The sequence below is a fragment of the Puma concolor genome, chromosome A1 (assembly GCF_028749965.1).
Source record: "Puma concolor isolate L17-30 chromosome A1, mPumCon1.1.hap2, whole genome shotgun sequence".
NCBI lineage: Eukaryota > Metazoa > Chordata > Mammalia > Carnivora > Felidae > Puma > Puma concolor.
The window spans coordinates 240,668,938-240,688,408 of record NC_141667.1 but is presented as its reverse complement, the minus strand read 5'-3'; the positions used below and the strand labels follow the sequence as shown (position 1 = coordinate 240,688,408).

The 19,471-nt window shown below is 55.3% G+C and overlaps 2 protein-coding genes across 4 annotated transcripts in view; one reads left to right on the top strand and one right to left on the bottom strand.

Annotated features, from left to right (window-relative positions):
- The first annotated feature begins 781 nt into the window (after positions 1-781).
- On the top strand, positions 782-19,292 carry IL17D (interleukin 17D). Of its 3 annotated transcripts, none has more exons than XM_086715273.1 (3): positions 782-1,094; positions 1,465-1,760; positions 7,352-9,461. In XM_086715273.1, the coding sequence occupies exons 1-3, from the start codon at positions 1,080-1,082 to the stop codon at positions 7,581-7,583; spliced, it is 543 nt and encodes a 180-aa protein (XP_086571399.1). In that variant the 5' UTR covers positions 782-1,079; the 3' UTR covers positions 7,584-9,461. The 3 variants fall into 3 exon arrangements, with proteins under 3 accessions (XP_086571399.1, XP_086571397.1, XP_086571393.1); XM_086715271.1 differs by lacking the exon at positions 7,352-9,461 and adding an exon at positions 18,841-19,292 and having other exon boundaries at positions 843-1,094; XM_086715267.1 differs by lacking the exons at positions 782-1,094; positions 1,465-1,760 and adding an exon at positions 3,337-4,905.
- Positions 12,654-19,471, bottom strand: part of EEF1AKMT1 (EEF1A lysine methyltransferase 1) — a 37,405-nt gene continuing 30,587 nt past the window's right edge. The window contains exon 5 of the mRNA XM_086715279.1: positions 12,654-13,135. Coding sequence (XP_086571405.1) covers positions 13,092-13,135 — 44 coding nt within the window. The 3' untranslated portion in view covers positions 12,654-13,091. The remainder of the gene's footprint in view (positions 13,136-19,471) is intronic.

Here is a 19,471-nt window from a genome sequence, read left to right as displayed (position 1 = left end):
GGCTTCTGTAAAACGGCCGTTGACTCACTAGCCTGCCACCTAAAAAGCATCATTTTGTAGAAGGAACAAATGAGCAAGTGTTCTTGTGTTCTTGGAGTATCTGGTTCCCCCATTTAAATACTTTTGTTTTAATTTATTCACAGACTATTAGGCTTATTTTACAAGACCACTTGCACTCACAGGTACCACGGAGTAGGAGTTCGCCAACAGCGTAACAGACCAGGGGATGCCCACTCACAGATGTAAAAACACAAGTTGGGTTACAGATTTAGTGCTTTGAGTTGCTAGAAGAGGCACAGAAGGTTCATTTCATGAGTGTTGACGGGAAAGGCAATACGGCCTCTCACCCTGTGAAAAGGAGACTTTTTGATCGCTAACATAGTTATTTCTTAGAACTACGGAGTCTCGGAAGAGGAAGTGGTTCTCAAGAGGAGAATCCTTCTAGGTCTTAGCTCACTCCTTTTCCAGATGGCCCGTTCTGTTCTCGGAGAGCTTTCATTGCGAGAAGAATCTTTTTGCCCTGAGCCGCAACCCTTCTCCCCTAACCCACTTTCGAGCCGCGGGGGCTTGCAGGCCGGGTCCTTCCTTCCTTGCGGGCCTCCTTCGGCCGGGCCGGCCGCCGCGCAGCACACGTCCCGGGCCTCGGGAGCCGCGACAGTCGCCCGGTGCGAGTCGGCGCCGCCGTCCTCCAGACGGCCGGGGCCGGGGGCGGGGGGGTCCCGGGCCGGCGGGCTCGCGCAGTCCAGCAGGGGCGAGCGCGCGCCAGTCCCCGACGCGCGCGGAGCGGCCCCGCCGCGGTCCCCGGTCCGCCGACCTCGTGCCGCCCGCCCGTCCCCGCGCGCCTGCCGACGCGGGGGAGGAGACGCCCGAGGGGGACTTCCTGCCGCCGAGTCCGGTTCGGGGGGCGGCCCGCACCCCGGACCCCGCGCCGGCCCCTCCTCGGCCGCGCGGCCCCCGCGGGAGGGAGGCGGGCGGATGACGAGGGTGTGGGGGCGTGAGTCTGAGGGCGGCGGGCTGCGGCGTCGCTGGCCGGCCGGGCGCGGCGAGCGGAGCGTCGAGGTCGTCGCCGCCGCGGGGGGATGGCGCGCGCGGGGGTAAGCGGCGCGGGCGGCCGTCAGAGGCACTCGCAGCCCAGCGCGCAGCAGCCCGGCAGGCACACGCACACGCGCACCCCGCAGCCGCCCCCCGCGCGGCCCCCGGCTCGGGGCGGCGGCGGCGGCGGCGGCCCGGGGCGCGCGGGCCGGCGCTGGGCAGGGCCCCGGGGCCCCCTGGGGCGGCGGGCGGGCGGGGGCGGCGCTCGGGGGCCCGTCTGGTCAGCACCCATCCTCCGGGCGGGCCTCACGGTCCGCGGCGCGACGGGGGCGGGGGGGGGGGGCGGAGAGGCGGGGGGGGGGGGGGCGGGGGCGCCCACCGGCTCCCAGACCGCGGCGGGGCGCGGGCGCTGAGCGGCGGCCTGTCTCGCAGGTCTGGATGCTGGCGGTCGGCGTTCTGCTGGCGCTGGCGCCGGGCCGGGCCGCGGGCGCCCTGAGGGCGAGCAGACGCCCGGCGCGGCCGCGGGGCTGCGCCGAGCGGCCCGAGGAGCTCCTGGAGCAGCTGTACGGGCGGCTGGCGGCCGGCGTGCTGGGCGCCTTCCACCACACGCTGCAGCTGGGGCCGCGCGAGCAGGCGCGCAACGCGAGCTGCCCGGCAGGGGGCAGGCCCGGCGACCGGCGCTTCCGGCCGCCCACCAACCTGCGCAGCGTGTCGCCGTGGGCCTACAGGTGAGCGGCGGGGCCCGGGCGGGGCGGGGCCGGGGCAGGTGGGGCCGCGCGGGGCGGGGCGGGCGGGGCGGGGGCCAAGCGAGCGGGGTGGCGAGAGGGGCGGGGCGAGCGGGGCGCGCGGGAGGCGGGCAGGTGGGGCGGGGCGGGGCCGGCGGGAGGCGGCGGGTGGGGCGGAGGGCGCTAGGTGGGTCCGGGAGGAGGGGGGGACGGGGCGGGGCGGACGGGGCGACGAAGGGCAGGTGGGGGGGGAGGGGCGGAGCAGGTGCAGAACCTGGGTGGGGAGCGGTTCGTGCCCACAGAAGCCCTGTCGCCTCCCTGGGAGGAAACGTGCTTCCCGCTCTTTACCGTCTCGCTGTAGGGTGTGGAACGGACGTTTCTAGAGTACCTGTTCTTGGCCAGGTGTGTAGTTCGATGGGCTACGCGGAGGACCAAGCCAGGTGGTTCTTCATGAAGTTTTCCAGCGCTTTGTACGGGAGGCGCTTGCGTGGAAGTCCTGGTGTGGCAGGCCACAGACGTCTCTGGAGTGCCCGTGGCGGTCCAGGCGCTGCTGAGCGTTGAACCGTCAGGGGCCCATCCTCTGAGAGTGTAGTCTAAGGGAGGAGTGGGGATAATTGGGAAAGAAACCGTCGTGCGAGGCAGCACGTGACTTGACGCGAAAGCCGCAGAGTGGGACAGTGTCGAGCGGTGCGGGGGATCGAAGTGGCGTTGGAAATGGATGCCGGAGAGTGGACGTGATTCCGAGATTGGCCCGGTAGAGGGGTCATCTCGGAAGAAAGGAGCAGCGCGCGAGGCAGGCCGGGGTGCCCTGGGGCCTGACAGGGAGTAGTGAGGCCGGGGTGTGTCCAGCGCGCACTTACGACTGTCCTCTTCCCCGCTGTTTCGGCGGACTGTCATCGCCGTCGAGGGGCTCACAGCCAGCTGGACACCGCCACACGTGGAAGAGGCCTCAGTGGAAGAGCGAGGACGAGGGTGGTCCCGAGGGAAGCAGTGGCTGATGGGAAGGGGGAAGAGCCTGAAGAAGCGCGAGGGCGGGTGTGCTGGCGCGTGGCCGGCAGTGGCTGCAGAGGGAGCGGGAGCTAGGTTCGGCCTTAGGAGCAACGCCGCCAGTCCGAAATGCATCCTGCAGGGTGTGTTTTGATCAGGGAGGTCGTGTGACCGCTTTGTGTTTTGGGAAGCCCTCCCTGACGAGGGAGGGATGGGAGGGGGAGACGCCGGACTAACGCAGCGCAGTACTTCCGGCAGAAGGCAGGGTTTGAACTCAGGCGGTGGCAGGGGAGAAAAGGAGACCGGGATCCATTTGAAAGAGATTACTTACAGAAGTGAAAGTGACAGGACGTGATGCATGCTGATCATACGTGGGAGTGAGGGGGAAGGAAAGGGTAGAACAAGTGTAATGCCTCCAGGCTCTAGTCCACACAGCTATTAAGATGTGCAGAGAGAGGCGCCTGGGTGGCTCCACCGGTTAAGCATCCGGCTCTTGATTTCGGCTCAGGTCATGGTCTCAGGGTTCATGGGATGGAGCCCCCATCAGGCTCCATGCTGACAGAGTAGAGACTGCTTGGAATCCCCTCTCTCCCTCTCTCTCTTTCTCTGCCCCAACCCCCCTCTCTAAATAAATAAATAAATAAATAAATAAATAAATAAATAAATAAATATAGATAGATAGACAGATAGATAGATAGATGAGGGCTGCCTGGATGGCTCAGTCGGTTGAACGTCAGACTTTGGCTCGAGTCATGATCTCATGGTTGGTGAGTTCAAGCCCCACATCGGGCTCTCTGCTGTCTGGCCCACTTCAGGTCCTTTGTCCCCCTCTCATTCTGCCCTCCCCTGCTCACACTCTCTCTCAAAAATAAATAAGAAACCTTAAAAAAAAAAAAAAAAAAAAAAGATGTGCAGAGAAAATGTAATGATTTTGTCTGAAACCAATCTAGGCCTCTCCAAGCCTCCACCTGCTGCTCAGTGGGCCTACCTTCTCCTGGCTACTGGGCAAAGAACCGAGTTCCCTTGTGGCTGAGCTCCCTCCCACCATGGACGGTGGGCCCAGAACCCCACCTCCTGCCTTCATCATCTCTTCATTCACCTGATGCCCGCAGGACACACATGTTGAACCATTCATTATGGTGGCTTCATTCTCTTGCTTTCCCTCTTTCTTCCCGCCATTCCCACAGCCCAAAAGGGTGGACTTTTATATCATCCTTCTTCCTCCAAGCTCATGTTATACCTTTGATATGCTAAATAGCATTAGAGAAACTTGGAAGATCTCTCAAAACAACAGCTTGGCTTTTCCAGACAGAAGTGCTACCTCTGCATTTTTCTACAATGAATTCTAATCTCTCCTGGCAAATAGATGCCTCCCAGACTAGGCTGCGGGCCGAAAGGCAGAAGCGTAACACACAGCAGTGATTTTTCAAGACCTCCTGTTGGGCACGTCCCACATTGCTGGCTTGGACTGTTGATGGTATTTAAGCAAAATGGAAAAAGTGAATGAGGAGCATTTTTTGGAAGGAAGGAAGTTCAGCACTAGGCCCGTTGAGTTTTATGTGCCCGAGAGGAGCAGATACGTGAATGACCACGTGGCCCGCAGGTGGCAGGCCAAAGGAGAGATCGGGGCTGGAGCACGGGTCAGGCGTTGTCAGCCCTAGAATTCTGCATAGTACGTTAAATTGAGTCGTCCTTACTACCTTTCCTGGGGACTGACACCTGTGTCCCCTAGGAAAGATCCAGGAGCCGCAGGGAGGAGGGAATGGCTAAGGGAGGTCACGGACAAGAGCAACACACGGCATGGAGCGGTCCTGGCCTAGGCTGCCCAGGTCTGCCCGTGGAGCCTTTGTGCTGTGCGGAGCCGGGGAGCGGGGGTTACGTCTGCATCAGGTGGCTGGTGGCATCATCTGCGTTATCTGTCTTACTGTTAGCGATGGCGGTGAGCAAACGGAGGCTCTCCCCCTCGGAAGGAAGGACAGTCTTCGAGGGATGGGCACTGGTCAGGACTGCACGTTGCTGGGTGCTGACGCAGGCCCGGCCTTCTCCCGCCGGGAGCCGGCTCTGCCCTCCTGGCCTCTGACCACTTCCCGCTGCCTCCTGAGTCCCTGGGAGCCTGGGAAAAGCAGTGCACGGGAAGCTCCAAAGCTCTTGCGTGTAGAAGGTGTGTGGAAGGATAGGATCGGTTTCCTCGTGGTGTCGTGGTGCCTGTGTAACCTGGGGGAAGAGTGCGCTTCCCCGTGCAGCCATGAGCTTGGAATTGGAAGTGGTATTTAAGGCTAGAAACAGTCAGAACTCTTAAGGAGGATGGACGGGAAACGGACTGTCGGTCAGAAATATTGAAAGGCACAGAAAGGACCACTTAGGTGGATACGATAGAATTTAAAACAGAAATCTGGATTATAAGGTGGCTTTTTACTTTTAGTGGGGATGGATCATCCCATAAATGGTGTTGGGACAACTGAGTGACCAGCTGGAAAAAACACGGTTCTATCTCACTTCCGTGTACAAATAAATTCCGAATGATTCAAAGATTTAAATGTAAAAATACAACCACAAACACATAAAAAACATGGTCAGTTATATTTACAGCCTTGGAGTGGAGCGTTAGAGAGTAGCTCACAGACCCCCAAAGCCGTAAAAGACAAGACCGATAAATTCAGTTACACAATTATATGCCATTTCTTCTTGGCAAATAAAAAGTAAAATAAAATTAGAAAGATACAGAGGCAAACTGGGAGACGTAACCCACGTCCCAAAGGGCTCCTTTCCTAAAGAGTTCCTGTAAACCAGTGGCAAAAATGTGTACTGAAACAAGGAACAGAAGCTGTGGCCGGTTCCTGGGGAAGGAGGATCGAATGGCAGTCGTGTGGAACACCAAGAGATGCCCAATTTCAGGCACCGTAAGTGAAATACATATCAAAACAATGCTGAGAAACCTTTATTTATTTTGGGGGTGCCCGTCAGGCTCTCTTGGCAAGGCGGGGGAAGGCATTCTCATACCGCAGAGGATACGAATCGGGACAAGCGGGTATTAGCTATCCACACTTCAAATTCGACCCAGCAGTTCCATCCCAACATCCCCCAAAAGGCAACTAGTTGGACAAAATGCCATAAAAACAGCCAGAGAGAGGAATGGGGTGGCTGCACACCCGCCTGAGGCGAGCAGCCCATCACTGCCCACAGGCGGATATGGCAACGTGCAGTGTAGTGAGGGCGGCAGGCTGCCTGCGTTTGTGTTCTAGAAGACAAGCTGTTACATAACATATGCATATATAAAGTGGTACTTGAAAATGTACACACACACACACACACACACACACACACACACACACACACACTGGGGCCCCTTTGGAGCCTGGTTATCATGGTGCCTTTTGGGGGGGGAGCCTGGAAACTGGGGACAGAGAGTAGGAAGGACTCTTACTTTTCACTCCTTTGTTACCTTCGAATTTTCTGCCATGTGCATGTATTTTTTATTTCAAAAACATCTTAATTTTTAAATTGAGAGAAGAAAGGGAAATTCTCCAACTGTGAGGAAAAAGCAGATAGTGAAGAAACAAAATTCAGCAGGTAACAACGGCCTTGGATGTGGGGAGAGCACTGGTCTGAAAAGAACTGCCCTGACAGGCCGTAGGGCTTCCCGAGGAGGTCCCGCAGATCCGATGGAGCCCTGGTGCCCCCACAGCTGGGCCGTGCTACGTCCGAGGACCCAGGCCTGGACAGGGCATGAAATCGGCCCAGGGGACAGGCATTAAATGGTAGAGCCAGGGCCTAACCCGGACCTCTGATTCCATTCAGCCCATGCTTCCCATCAGTATGCTAGTAAGAAAAGCAGCATTCAACTTCCAGAATATAAAAATATTTTGTCATTTACTTTGTGGCATCATGTTTGTTTCTCTTAAGCTTTAGAAACAAAATGCCAAAAATAAAATCCATGTGATTGCTCATTAAGATTTTTTTTCAAAGCCAAATTGACATAGTAAGAAATGTATTGGAAGAACATTGAGGTTTATTAAGGTTTAAGGTACACATCACTCATTTACGTTGAAACCTCAAAGATAAACACCCACCGATACTCGAAATAATTTTTAAGTTGTTTATATTTTTCAATTTTGGGTCGTGGTCTAAAGATAGCTTTTCTCTAGGATGGGAGTCATGCACAACAATTTAATTTTAAGCTTTACTACTTTTCTATATAACTCTTTTCCTCCTGGGAATTTAAGAGACTGCACCTAAATTTATTTGACAATAACTCCAGGATCAGAGGAAGGGCAAGGAAGAAATGGAAAGAAGAAACAGGGGGAGTAGGAAAGAAGAGAGAGAACAGGACACTGGGGGGGGGGGGGGGTTGGGGGAGCGAGTGACTTAGAAACAGCCCACATGGGGCGCCTAGGTGGCTCAGTCTGTTAAGCTGCAGGTCATGATCTCCCGGTTTGTGGGTTCGAGCCCGGCGTCGGGCTCTGTGCCGACAGCTCCGAGCCCGGAGCCTGCTTCGGATTCTGTCTGCCTGTCTCTCTCTGCCCCTCCCCCGTTCATGCTCTGTCTCTCTCTCTCTCTCTCTCTCTCTCTCTCAAAAATAAATAAATATTAAAAAAAAAAAAAAAAAGAAGAAGAAAGAAAAAGAAAGACACAGGCAGCCACCACCCTGGAGCTGGAAGACGCGGTGAGACCCCCAGGGGGCAGATCCTTCCCGCGGCTGGCAGGGGCCGTGGGGGTGGGGGAACAGCCAAAGGAGAGTCCGACGGCACCCGCGCCAGAGGGGCTAGGCTGGTATTTTCCCGTGCCCGTGCGGAACCCAAGTTGGCCCCACTCCCTAGTTCCAGAACTTTCAGCAGGTGACTTTCAGGAAGAGGGGCACGGCAGCAGCAACAGCTTCCGGCTCACGCGTGGGTCGGGCGAGGTGACCACCGCCCCCTGGGCCAGACCGGCGATGCCCATTTCCGGGACGACCTTCACGTTCCGGTCGGGCGATCGTCGGAGGTTTAGCAATGCCGCACTCGGGAAGGACTTTTCGTCGGGAAGGGTTGGAACGGGAAGCGTATTTTCGCCTCCCCCGCTGCAGACCGTCGGGCCAGCCAACCCCAACCGTCCCGTCTCCCGGGGCGGCCACGGCAGCAGCGCTGGCGTCCACTCCAAATCCTGGCGAGCCCGGGCGGTGCTCGGAGCGCAGTCCCTGCCGCTGGCCTCCTGCCTGCACCGGGCACTGCCTTTCACACCACTTTCCCCTCATCGTGTCGCTTTTACAAGCGTGAAAGGAATGAACGTTAACGAGAGAAAGCGAGAAAAGTTGGGAGTGTAATGTTGATTATCCCCGCTGCACCCAGCCCCCTTTTAAAATGTCATCTTTCTCTCAAATGCCCCTCTCCCCTGGGGCACTCGCACGTTTGGGTCCCGGCACTAAGAGGGTCCCCACGGGGAGGGAGGGGCCACGGCCCGGGACCTCGGCGGTGCCGCCGCGCCCACCGTGACCGACAGGGGGCGGCGCCGCGCCGACCCGCCTGCTCCCGCGCCCGGGACCTGGCTTCTTGGGGAGGCCTGTCCCGGGCGATCTTTGGAACCGGGGGCGTCCTGTCTCGGTCGTAACGTTTCCCCTCAACAAGTTCACTTTTTCCAGCGTCCCTGCTTCAAATCTTCCGGTTATTCGAATGGCTTAAGAACCAACTAGAAAAGCCTGTCTGCCTCCGAGGGGTATCTGTACGTGGTGCGTCGGCACAGGTGCCGCTTGGCGCACGACCGGAAGGGCCGGGGAAGGGGCGGGGAGGAGGGGGGACAGGGCAAGGGCAGCGCGCCCCCCCCTCCTGCCCGGTGGGGGGTCTCCAGTCACAGAGGGCAAGGCGGCGGGGGGGGGGGGGAGGGGTGCCCTGCTCAGCAAGCCCCGTGTTGTAGAGAAGGAGCCGCAGCACCTCGTTGAAGAAATGTTGGTGTTTGCCCCCCAAAAAGCTCTTTATGGATAAGTGACCTTTGATTCGCCTCGGTACCGCGTAGATTTTTTTTCTCCGAGCTACTCAATACTGCAGGCTCTACTGCACCTATCACTGCTTCCCAGGGTAAAAATAAGAGCATTGTCACGGAGCATTGTCATGGGATTAAAGTCTCTCTTCTGAAAATAGATGCGCTCGTGGTTTTGCTTTGATAGTTATTTTCTTCAACTGCCCGGGCTTTGCTCTGGCATTCTGAGAGCAGCCAGGGATGATGATAATATTTCATCCCATCGTCACCTCTTCCAAATTTCCTCACCTGAATAAAATGTCTGTACCGTTAATACCAACAGAAACATTGAGCCAAGTCCTGGAAGGAACACACATACCACGAAGTGAAATTCCTTACGGTGTCTGTCTTCCAGAAATGACACATGAAGATTTTGAAGGACAGTACCCTGCTCACCAAATTAATGAGGTCAAAGAGAGTGATCTACTTGAGGACTCTTCCAGAATTAAATAGAGTCTAAGCTAATGTTTTGATATAAATTATTCCTCGTAACCAATGAATGGCAGCAGCTGGTTCGTTTCAGATCAAGGTGGGCGCCACCCTTCTGCACGCAGGAGCTTCGCCTGCCCCAAGGACGGACACATCAAAGATGGCTTTGAACCCAAATTCTGCAGATAGTTAAGCCACCCCGTGGGCATGAGCTATGTTTTTCCTTTGAAGAGATATTTCCCAGCTGCACTGAATGTGTGGCATCTGCCGTGACAAAAGAATGAAACCCTTTGAGCAGTTCTGGCCCTCATTCTGATTTCCCTTTCTCCCCCTTCCTCTGGGAAAGCTTTTTCTCTAAATTGTCTTCCACATTCTTTTCCAAGCCATCACTGTCTCTCCAGGCTTCCCTGATCGCCCGGATGAGCAGATTTTACGTGGCGTCAATGGATTTTCTGGTTGTAGATTTAGTTTACCGACAACCCCCCTCCTCTCCCCTCTGCAGAGCAGACTCGCGCAGCTGCAGCTGGCCTGTGCGGGCAGGACAGTGCGAGGGGCTGAGCTAGGTGAGGAGAAGACTTTGGACAAGCCCCTCGCCCTGTGGGTGCCTCAGTTTCCTCCTTGAATAAAGGGAGAAGACGGACAGGCGGAGCCCTTCCAGGTTCCCAGCAGCCCGGAGCCAGCCTGGTTGGCAGGAGAGCCGGGTCAGTTCTGGAGCCTGCCTCGCTGGCTCGGCTTCAGGGCCGACCCCGATGCCAAGTTCAGGATCACAGCGAAGTTAACCTCAGTCCCCACACAGGGGCAGGGCTGACCCCTAACTCTCCTTGGCGGGCGAAGAGGGCCAGGTGAAGCCCGCTGGGGCTCTGACTCCTGGCATCAGGTGCCAGGTCAGACTTTGCTCTCCCAGGCCCATTTTTTCCATGTCCTCTTTCAGGAGAAATGCACAACTGATGTTTCCCTGGAGGGGCCAGAAGAGCATTTTCCAGAGTTCCTTGGCAGCATGCGTTGAAGATCTTGGCCCTCTCAGGCCTCGGGGAATGGAGGCGGGGGTGCAGCTCAGGCTGCTGGCCACAGCTTTCCAGTGGAGGGAATCTGTTTGTGGTCCTCATGACCCCGGCTACTCCCTGGCGGGCGAACAGAACCCCCCCCCCCCCCCCCGTAGCAGCTCTGGGCCTCGTCACGCACCATTCTTTCCCCCATGGTCTCATAACCACCCCCTCCCAGCTGTGGGGCTGGTTCCAAAGAGAAAAGGCAAGGTTGGAAGGTTACACAAACCCCATCTCAGTGACTCATTATCTCTCTTAGACCTGGAGACGTAATGGCCTCTGCCAGGGCTGCATTCTGGAATTATCTAGGGGGCTTTAAAAAACTACCAACACCCCGGCCCCACGCCGGGGCCGTGAATTGCAGATCTCTGGGGTGGGGGAACAGTGATCACTGGTTCCGGAAGCTCTTTTGTGTGTCTCCGGGGAAGTGCAAGTGAGATCTGCACACCATCCTCTACAATGCCAACTGCTTGTTGGGTGAACAGTGACCTTCTGCATTAGTTAGACTCCTGCAACTGGTGGGATCATGAAATTTGGGAAAAGGCAATCATCCGGTTGTTTGCCGTCAACGCAGTCAATCTACATATGGCTAACCACCTCCCGGGGATGTTGCTGACTTTGCTGACGGTCGGTGTCCCCACTTCAAGTGAGCAAGACGAGTCACTTGGGCAGCTTCTCGGCATGTGGAGCTCCTGACTCAAGGGTCAAGTGTGAGAATCTGTTTTTAACGGACTCCCACGCGGTTCTTATGCAGGTGGTCCGAAAACCACGGTTTGGAAATTCTTGCTTCTGCCTTCTCTTTATTGCCTATCTCCCGGGCAGAAAGACGGGTATTTTTCAGAGGAATCTTAGCTCTCAGGAAGGGAAGTTGCTTATCCTCAGCTTTCCCCGAGGGCTGCCAGATGTCTTTGTATTACTGTGGTTTCAGAAGTTCTTGATATCTGGTAGAGCGAGTCCCCCTCCGTCTTCTTCAAAATTGTCTAGAGTATTCTTGGACTTTTTCTCTTTCTACGAATTTTAGGATCAGCTTGTCAAGTTCTAAGAAAAATCTACTGGGATTTTGCTTAGAACTGCACTGACTTTCCAGATTAATTTGGGGAATTCTCTGGTATCTCAGAAACTCCATGGATTACGGTGTCCTTTCTAAGCAGAAGACATTGATAAAAAATAACACATTAATAGTCCTGCCATCAAGAAGTTCGGGGAAGTAGACTGGATCAGACCCATCTACTCAACCACAAAGAACCAGGCAGGGGCCATGACTTGCCCAATGTCCCCATCGGTAACTAAATTGGGCTGAAATTTTAGGTTCAAGTCTCGTAGTGACTCCATCCCGCCCTTAAAAAAAAGTCTATTGAGCTGAACTCATTGACCTTACGATCTGGCAAACCATGACCCCTGAGGCAATTTCGTTTGCACTTACACCTTTTCAGCCCTTGTGGGTCCCCAGTCGGAACTGGAGAAGGCATTCTCTCCCACTTTGTACCTGGGCTTGGGGTCTTGGAATGGCTGTGAAGCAATCGTCCTGGGCCTCTGCTGTTTTGAGATCAAAATAAGTCTATGTTTCGCAAAGCGGGCAGGTGAGCCATGCCGGCCGGTTTGGGCCAGTAAATCCCACGGCTATACTTGGGCATCAGACGGAGCGCAGCGCGTGGCTGCGGTTCTGTCTGCTGGAACGTACTCATTGTTCTCCTGGTGGCAGTCCTCGCGGAAGCGCTTCGAATTGTTTCCTACCGAGTTCAGGGTCCCAGGGGCAGTGCTCTTTTCTGTCTCCTCTGCCACTTACATTCCTCTCCAAGCTCAGTTTCAATCACCTCTAATCATCCCTGGAGGACTCGTCCTTTGTTCTTGGATTAAGCTGGGCCAGCTGTCATCCGCTCAAGCCAAGCTTCACACGTGGCCCCAGGGACACTTTTGGATCCCGTCAGAGGGGAAAACTTGATTTGTTTCAAGTAGGTTCCCGTGCCAAGCTTCCACGGAGCAGCATGCAGAAAATGTGAAGACAAAAGAATTATTGCTTACGAGGAGGCAAGACAGCCGTGCGGGGTTCTTGCTGGATTGCATTTCCATGTTTGGTAAGAGAAAAGGCTCCCTGTTGGAGTTTCTTCTGTCTCGTTTTTGTGGCGGCTTTCCTTAACCAGGAAGCATTCCAAGCTGGTAATTTCCTCAGTCTTGAGGCAGGAGGTTGGGGTGACAGGTTTTGGCTTCGTGTCTGTCCCCTGGCCATCTGAGGCTTCCAGACCTTTTCTCCTGACCTCTTTTCCCTCCCCCAACTAGTGTCCTTCACAACGTGTCTTGAGCTTTTTGTCTTCCACGGTGCTTGCTGGCGTCGATACCTACAATACTGGGTGTCAGGGGTGCGATATGCATCGTATCCCCTCCTTTGGTAGCTCATTTCTACTTTAAGAGAAACCTCCTGGTCATAAAACCACGATTTGAAAACCATCAGTGCTTACGCCTTCTTACTATGTTTTGTGTCCCACATACCAGGCAGAGGCGGGGGCAGGCAGATGTCTCTGTCACAATGCCTTAGCCCAGAGGTGTTACTGTGACAGTGGAAATTTCAGTCTGGGGGGACTTGCCTGGTAGGGGTGGGGTAGATATTTTGTCAGATGAGCCGTCTGACCATCACAGCATCAGGTGACTGTCAGTTCTCCCGTCATTAACAGACGGTACATGGGTTGGTACATGGGTCGGTACATGCGCGCTATGGTGCAGAGAAAGACAAATCCCAGTTGTTTGGAATCGAAAGGGATGTTTGATGCCCCCAGGTCACACGAGCATTCCAGAGGAGGAAACTGAGTCTGAAGAGGCTGCCCCAGCCTTGATTGTGTCCTGGACTTGGGTCTATGCCACTATCAGAATGATCTCTCTAAACATCCACTGATCATGTCTCTACGTGCTTCGGGTCCTTGTGTGGCTTCTGGTGGTCTGGAAAGTAAAATCAGACTTTTTGCTCTGATCTTCAAGGCTCCTGTACCCGTCACATTTCTTATTAAATCTTCACCCCCTGCACTCTTAGGCATGCACTCCAGCTGCAGCCACCTGCTCGTAGATTCCCACCCACCTGGTCTCCAGCTTTCCTGCCCTGGGGGTGGGTTGCTCAGCACTTCCTCCCCCTCCCTCGTCCAACTCAGCCCTCCTTGTTCTCTAAAGCCACCTCGGACTTCCCTGGCACAGTAGCCTTGAGCCACCCGCACGTTCAGGGTGGTCTGTGGGCTTTGTGTTGCTTTGGGGGGCTGGCTTGAGCATTCATGGAGGGGCCACACCCTCTCCCAGTGCCCACCTTGGGAGCTTAAAAATTCTGCCGAATTAATAATCACTACAGACCTTCCATTTGGCAAATTCCCAGGGCACTGTGTAACTTCACAAGGATTTAGCACTATTTGTGTGTGTGTGTGTGAACACTCATGTATTTCATGTGTATCTCGAAAAGATAAGGACTCTGTTAAATAAAACCACACAGTACCATTAACACACTGGAGGTTAATACTTCCCTCATATCTTCTAATATTCAGTCAGGTCAAAATTCCTCGATTATAAGCATTTTTAAACTTAAAAATTTTTTCTCTGTATTTTTTCTGTTATATTATTTAAGTCTGTGTTTTGAAATAGTTTCAAACTAACAAAAAACATTTGTGAAATCAGTACAAAGAATTCCCATGTACCCTTTAGCCAGATTCCCCAAACGTCAGCATCATAACTCAGCAGAATTATCAAGAGCAGGAAACACGCATTGATAACAGTACTATAATCTGGAGACCTTATTCAGGGCAGCCCACCAATACCCCCTTTCTGCTCCAGGATCTAGCCCAGGCTCACACGTTGCCTCTGGTGGTCCGGACCCTTTAGTGGCCTTCAGCCTGCAACAGTCCCTCGGGTCTTTGTCTCTTGGGACATTGAAGAGTGTGGTCAGTTGTTTTGTTGAATGTCCCTCGGTTTGGGTTGGATAAGTTTTTTAAGCAGCCATGATATTTCATCCAAAAGGAGACACTGCACGTAGAAGGCTGCTCGACTCACGACTGCACCGAGACAGCAGGTGTAAAGCAGGTCAGCGACACCCCATGCCCGGGGCTTAGGTCACCCTACTCAATGCTCTTTTGGGTTCCTCCCTTTCCCGCTTGGAACAAACATGTGCTGAGTTTCCCACATTCTGTATGTTGTTGGTCATATCCTCACGGTGCCATTTAACGTGTTCCTCTGTCCCTATATTTCCAGTAAACCAGCCCAATCAACTCCAGTTTTTGACTAGCCCCTCTGAAGCATCTGCCTTCCCTGGCTCAGGGAACGCCACTCCTGATTCTGGCAATCTCGACAATGAGACATCTTCTCCCTTAAAAGTTGGCTTTCCCCTACTTGGCAATCAAAAAGAATGAAATCTTGCCATTTGCAACTATGTGGATGGAACTAGAGGGTATTATGCTAAGCGAAATTAGTCAGAGAAAGACACATATCATATGACTTCACTCATGTGAGGACTTTAAGACACAGATCAACACAGGGAAGGGAAGCAAAAATAATGTAAAAACAGGGAGAGGGACAAAACATAAGAGACTCTTAAATATGGAGAACAAACAGAGGGTTGTGAGGGGGGGACGGGCTAAATGGGTAAGGGGCCTTAAGGAATCTATTCCTGAAATCATTGTTGCACTATACGCTAACTTGGATATAAATTAAAAAAAATAAATGTAAAAAAATTTTGAAAAACTGAAAAAAAGTTTTACAACTAAAAAAAATTTGGTTTTCCCTATCTTTCATTTTGTCTCTCCACACACTCCCCTGAATGATCTTACTTAACCACCATTAACTATATGCTAATAATTTAAAAATCTCCACCTTCAGCCAGTATCTCTCTCCAGGAATCCAGACCATCTTCTACCCTGTAGTCTGAAAGATCTGTCTGAAATCCCATCTGATGGGATCACTTACCTTTTTAACATCCTTCCCACTGCCTTCAGGGTCCAATCCAAGTTTGGCCGTGAACTGGAGGCCTCTTAATGACCCAGGCTCCACAGATGGCTCCAGCCCATCTTGTAGTTCCCCGTCTAGGCCGTGGTTCCTAGCACCGACTTAGTCCCTCCACTGTACGCTCTGCCCTGTGCCCTAACTACCCTTTCCCCCCTCTTCATCTGGACGAATCCAGCCAGGAACCACCTTTGCTGGGAAGCCTCCCCCGCTGCCATGGCTGGATACACCCTCTGAGTGTGCGTGCGTTTGTCTCCCCGGACGTACAGTAGATATGTGTTTCGCCTACATCCTCACTATCCGAAACGTCACTGGCACTCAGGTGTTGACTGAATGCTGAAGGTGACTGGAGGCGTTACAATTTCCTTTTCCTTTGAACTTTAAGTTACGGTCTCATATGGACTTCAGGGTATGAAGGCCATGAAGCTGTGTGGTCCAGACCCACTGTCACCAGCTCACCAGCCACCGAACTCTTATTCTCATGCTAGGCCACAAGGATGAGTAGAAATACGGCCCCGACTCCTCCCTCCCAGGGGAAGGCGTAGAGAACGTGAAGCTCTATCTCACGGGCACCCAGTGTTAGGAGGATGTGGGGCATAAAGAGGTTAACTGACTAAGGGAATTGGAAAACTTTTAATGATCTGAATTGGACCCTGAACATGGCAAGATTTCATTGAGTCGACACTGGTTTGGGGGCGAGGGCATCGAGCAAACGCTTAGCTGAGGCACTTGCAGGGGGCACTCTGCTTGGGGGTGACCGAAGGCTGGGACGCGCCAGGGACGAGACACGAAGGCTGGAGAGGTGTGGGGACCACGTGGTGGAAGCCTCTGAAGGCAAGGCAAAGGGCTTGGACTCTTCCCGACACGGACCCCCATAGCCCACCCGCGTACCCCAGTGAGGGGTGGGAATGAGGCTTCACAGAGGAGGCTGAAAAAGCTGGAACGTTACAGTGGACAGCTTCATCAGTCCTCGCGAGGGGAGGGCTCACCACGTTCCAAAAGCTCCTGATGGCAGAACTCAGGAAAGAGTAGCGATAAGAAGCTCAGAAAGTCTTTTTCAGCTACTATTTTTGTGTTCATGTTGGAGGGAAGGATGAAGAGACAAGATCGGTGTAGTTTCAGCGTCGGGGCCTCGGAGATCACTCGATTGTGCTGACGGCCCCACCCTGCCCTGCTCCTGTTTGCGTGTCACAGATTTATCAGCTCTCACCCTGACTCTGCCCGGGTAGTTCGATAGGGAAGCGGAAGGGGTCTGTGACCGAGCGCTAAGCCCCCAGCAGGGACACCTGTGTCTGAGGCCCCCTCGCCCCCCGTGATGTTGCTCCCATTCTTCTGGGCACCCCAGAGGGGAGCCTTGGAGTCACTGCTGACTTCTCCTCTGACCTCATCCTCCACATTCAAACAGTGGCCGGTACCTGGAGATGTCCCTCTTGGCAGGCTCCAGTGGCAGGTGGGCCTGGGTCCTCTGGTGTAACGGTCACCCTCCTGCTCTGTGGCACCCTGCTGGTTCCTGGGCGCCCTGGCCTCCCTTCTGTCTACGTGCGGCGGGTGCCGTCCAGCTCACCCACCGCTCTGCGCTCTGGGATGCACGGCTCCCCGAGTTCCTTCGGACTGTGTAAATGGCACGTAGCTGGCGGCGAGTAAACTTGCTGCTGTGTGAAGATGGCCGCTTCTAGACTCTTCCCCACCCAATCACGCTTCAGTCCACTAACGTCCAAAGACGTTGGATCCAAACAGAAAAAGAAACCCATGTCCTTTCCTGACACATCTGGAGCCACCCACCCTCATCCAGCCACTGACCGAGAGTTAACACTTGCCTCACCGACACGAGCTTCTCGACGGAGAAGCCTCTTGGCCAATCGGTCTAATGGTCCCAGCACTCCCATGCTTCAAGTCCATTCAGGCTTCCACCCCCCCACGCCCCCACTCACAGCCAGCACTGCCCGTCTGCCCACCTTTTAGCTCCTTTCCGAGAGAAACCCTGAGCTCTGTCTTGGGCATCCCACTACTCGCTCACCCGCCCCCACTTCTCCTAAGCCCCCTAACTCCCCGTTCTTTAATTGGATGGTCCAAACACACTTCTTAACCGGAAATTTCTTCACTTTGTGGATGAATTTTAGTCATTAGCAGCGAGGACCTACGGGAGAACCAGTCCAGAGGGGGTTCCATCTGAAGGACGTACAGCTGTGCAAACTCTGCAGGGTGAGGGCCAGCTCGGGCCACTGTCCCTCCCTGTGCAGCCACACTCCGCTCTCAGAGCACGCGTTAACAAAACCCGGATGAGAAACCACATACACCTCGAGTTCTTGTCTGTAAAAACCTTTGGGCACACCTCAAAAGCTTAAGATCATAGGCCCCTTTAAGATTTAAAAGCTTAGACCATAGGCCCCTTTGGCACGGCACACTGGGGGCCTCCTGGGCTCGGCATGTTGTAGGGCTACGAACGTGTGGCTTGAGAGGTTAGAAGTCGTGGCTTCTGACTCTGAGAGTTTAGGGTCCCTACGACTCGGCTCCAGAAGAGGAAGAAACATTCAGAAGAGGACTGTACATGTTTTCGATGGGGAGATTAATGGAAGTGAGAATTTGGGGTCATAGCAGTCGCCTGTGTGAGGGGACATTAGGGAGGGGCCCTGGGTCCCCACTAGTGGCCAGATGGCCTCTTGGCTCACTGAAGGGGATGATGGGCAGAGGGGGGGGGGTAGAGTTCTGTCTGAAGGTGCTTTTTTTTTTTTTTTTTTTCCCTCCCAGGGAGCCATCTGACTCCGCCAAGCCCTAGACTCCTCTGGCGTTGTGGCAGCAGGCTGCTTTGTAGGTGTTGACGTTGGTTCTTGGCGTCCGACCAGAAAGTAGGGAGCCTTGGCGGAGGATGGAAATGATCACATGTAAACCGGCGTTCATTCCCCCAGTGTTCCGGGCTGGCCAGGCTGCCCGCCCCAGTGCGGCTTTGGCCCCTTAACAGAGGAGGGCACACAGACCCTGACAGACAGACGGACACAGGGCCTACCCTGTGACCTTCTGGACAGGTGTCTCGAGCAAAGGCCCATGGCTCTGTCAGAGCCCGGGTGGCCAGTGTCTGCTCCTTGCAGAGATGGCCCCTTCCCGGAGACCAGTGTGGGCAGGCCACCTGGGACTGCAGAGCCGGGTGGCCGGAGGGGAGGCAGATCTGGGGCCTCGGGGACCACTGCTCTAAAGCTCAGGGCTGGAAGTTGTGGCCAGAGACACAGAGGCTGTTCCAGGTTCTGGTGGGTGTACCGGCCACCTGTCAGTGAGCACCCCACTGGCTCACCGGCCCCCCGGCCTCTCTCAAGCCGCCTGCTTCCTCTGCCAGGCTGTAACTTTGGTGATGAATTTCAGGCATTAGCGTGAATATATACATTTTCCTTTTCTACGTATGTTAGCGCAGACTCTGAGAGCGTTGTCAAGGAACGGCCTGAGAGTAGCTATAAACCCTGTCTTCACCGCTTGACATCCGGCGGACTCACGCGGTGGACCTGTTAGATCGGGGTCTCGCCTGCCAACTGCGGCCCCACCTTTCTTCCTGCCCCAGTAACCAGTGGTCCCCGGGCTTACCGGTCCCGAGGCCGAAATCTTTCGGAGGCTGCCCTCTCTCCGCGCGTCGTGTGTTCCGTTGCCCCAGGGCACGAACTGAGCCCGCGCCCTCTTCCCTGCAGAATTTCCTACGACCCTGCCAGGTACCCCAAGTACCTGCCCGAGGCCTACTGCCTGTGCAGGGGCTGCCTGACCGGGCTCTTCGGGGAGGAGGACCTACGATTCCGGAGCGCCCCGGTGTACATGCCCACCGTCATCCTGCGGCGGACCTCGGCCTGCGCGGGCGGCCGCTGGGTGTACACCGAGGAGTACGTCACCGTGCCCGTGGGCTGCACCTGCGTCCCCGAGCAGGAGAAGGAGGCCGACGCCGTCAACTCCAGCATGGACAAGCAGGGCGCCAGGCTTCTGCTCGGCCCCGGCGACAAGCCGGGCCGGCCCTGAGGCCCTTGCTGCCCGAGGCCCGCGTCCCCGGAGCCGCGTCGCAGGCGAGAAAGCGAGGACGCAGCGAGCAAACGGGACAACGGGACGCGCCTGCGCGGGACGGGCCCTCGGCCCGGCCGGCCGCCCTCCCACCCCCGCGTTCCTTCCGGCTGCCGGAAGTCACCGGGGACGCGACGTCAGGCCGGCGGCGGCGTGCGGCCGGGACCCGCCCAAGGTGGCTGGAGGCGGCGAGGGGAAAACGTGCGTCGGCGGCCCCCTCGGGCTCCGAGCCTTCCCCGCAGCGCCCCGCGCACCGTCAGGGCCTCCAGGGGG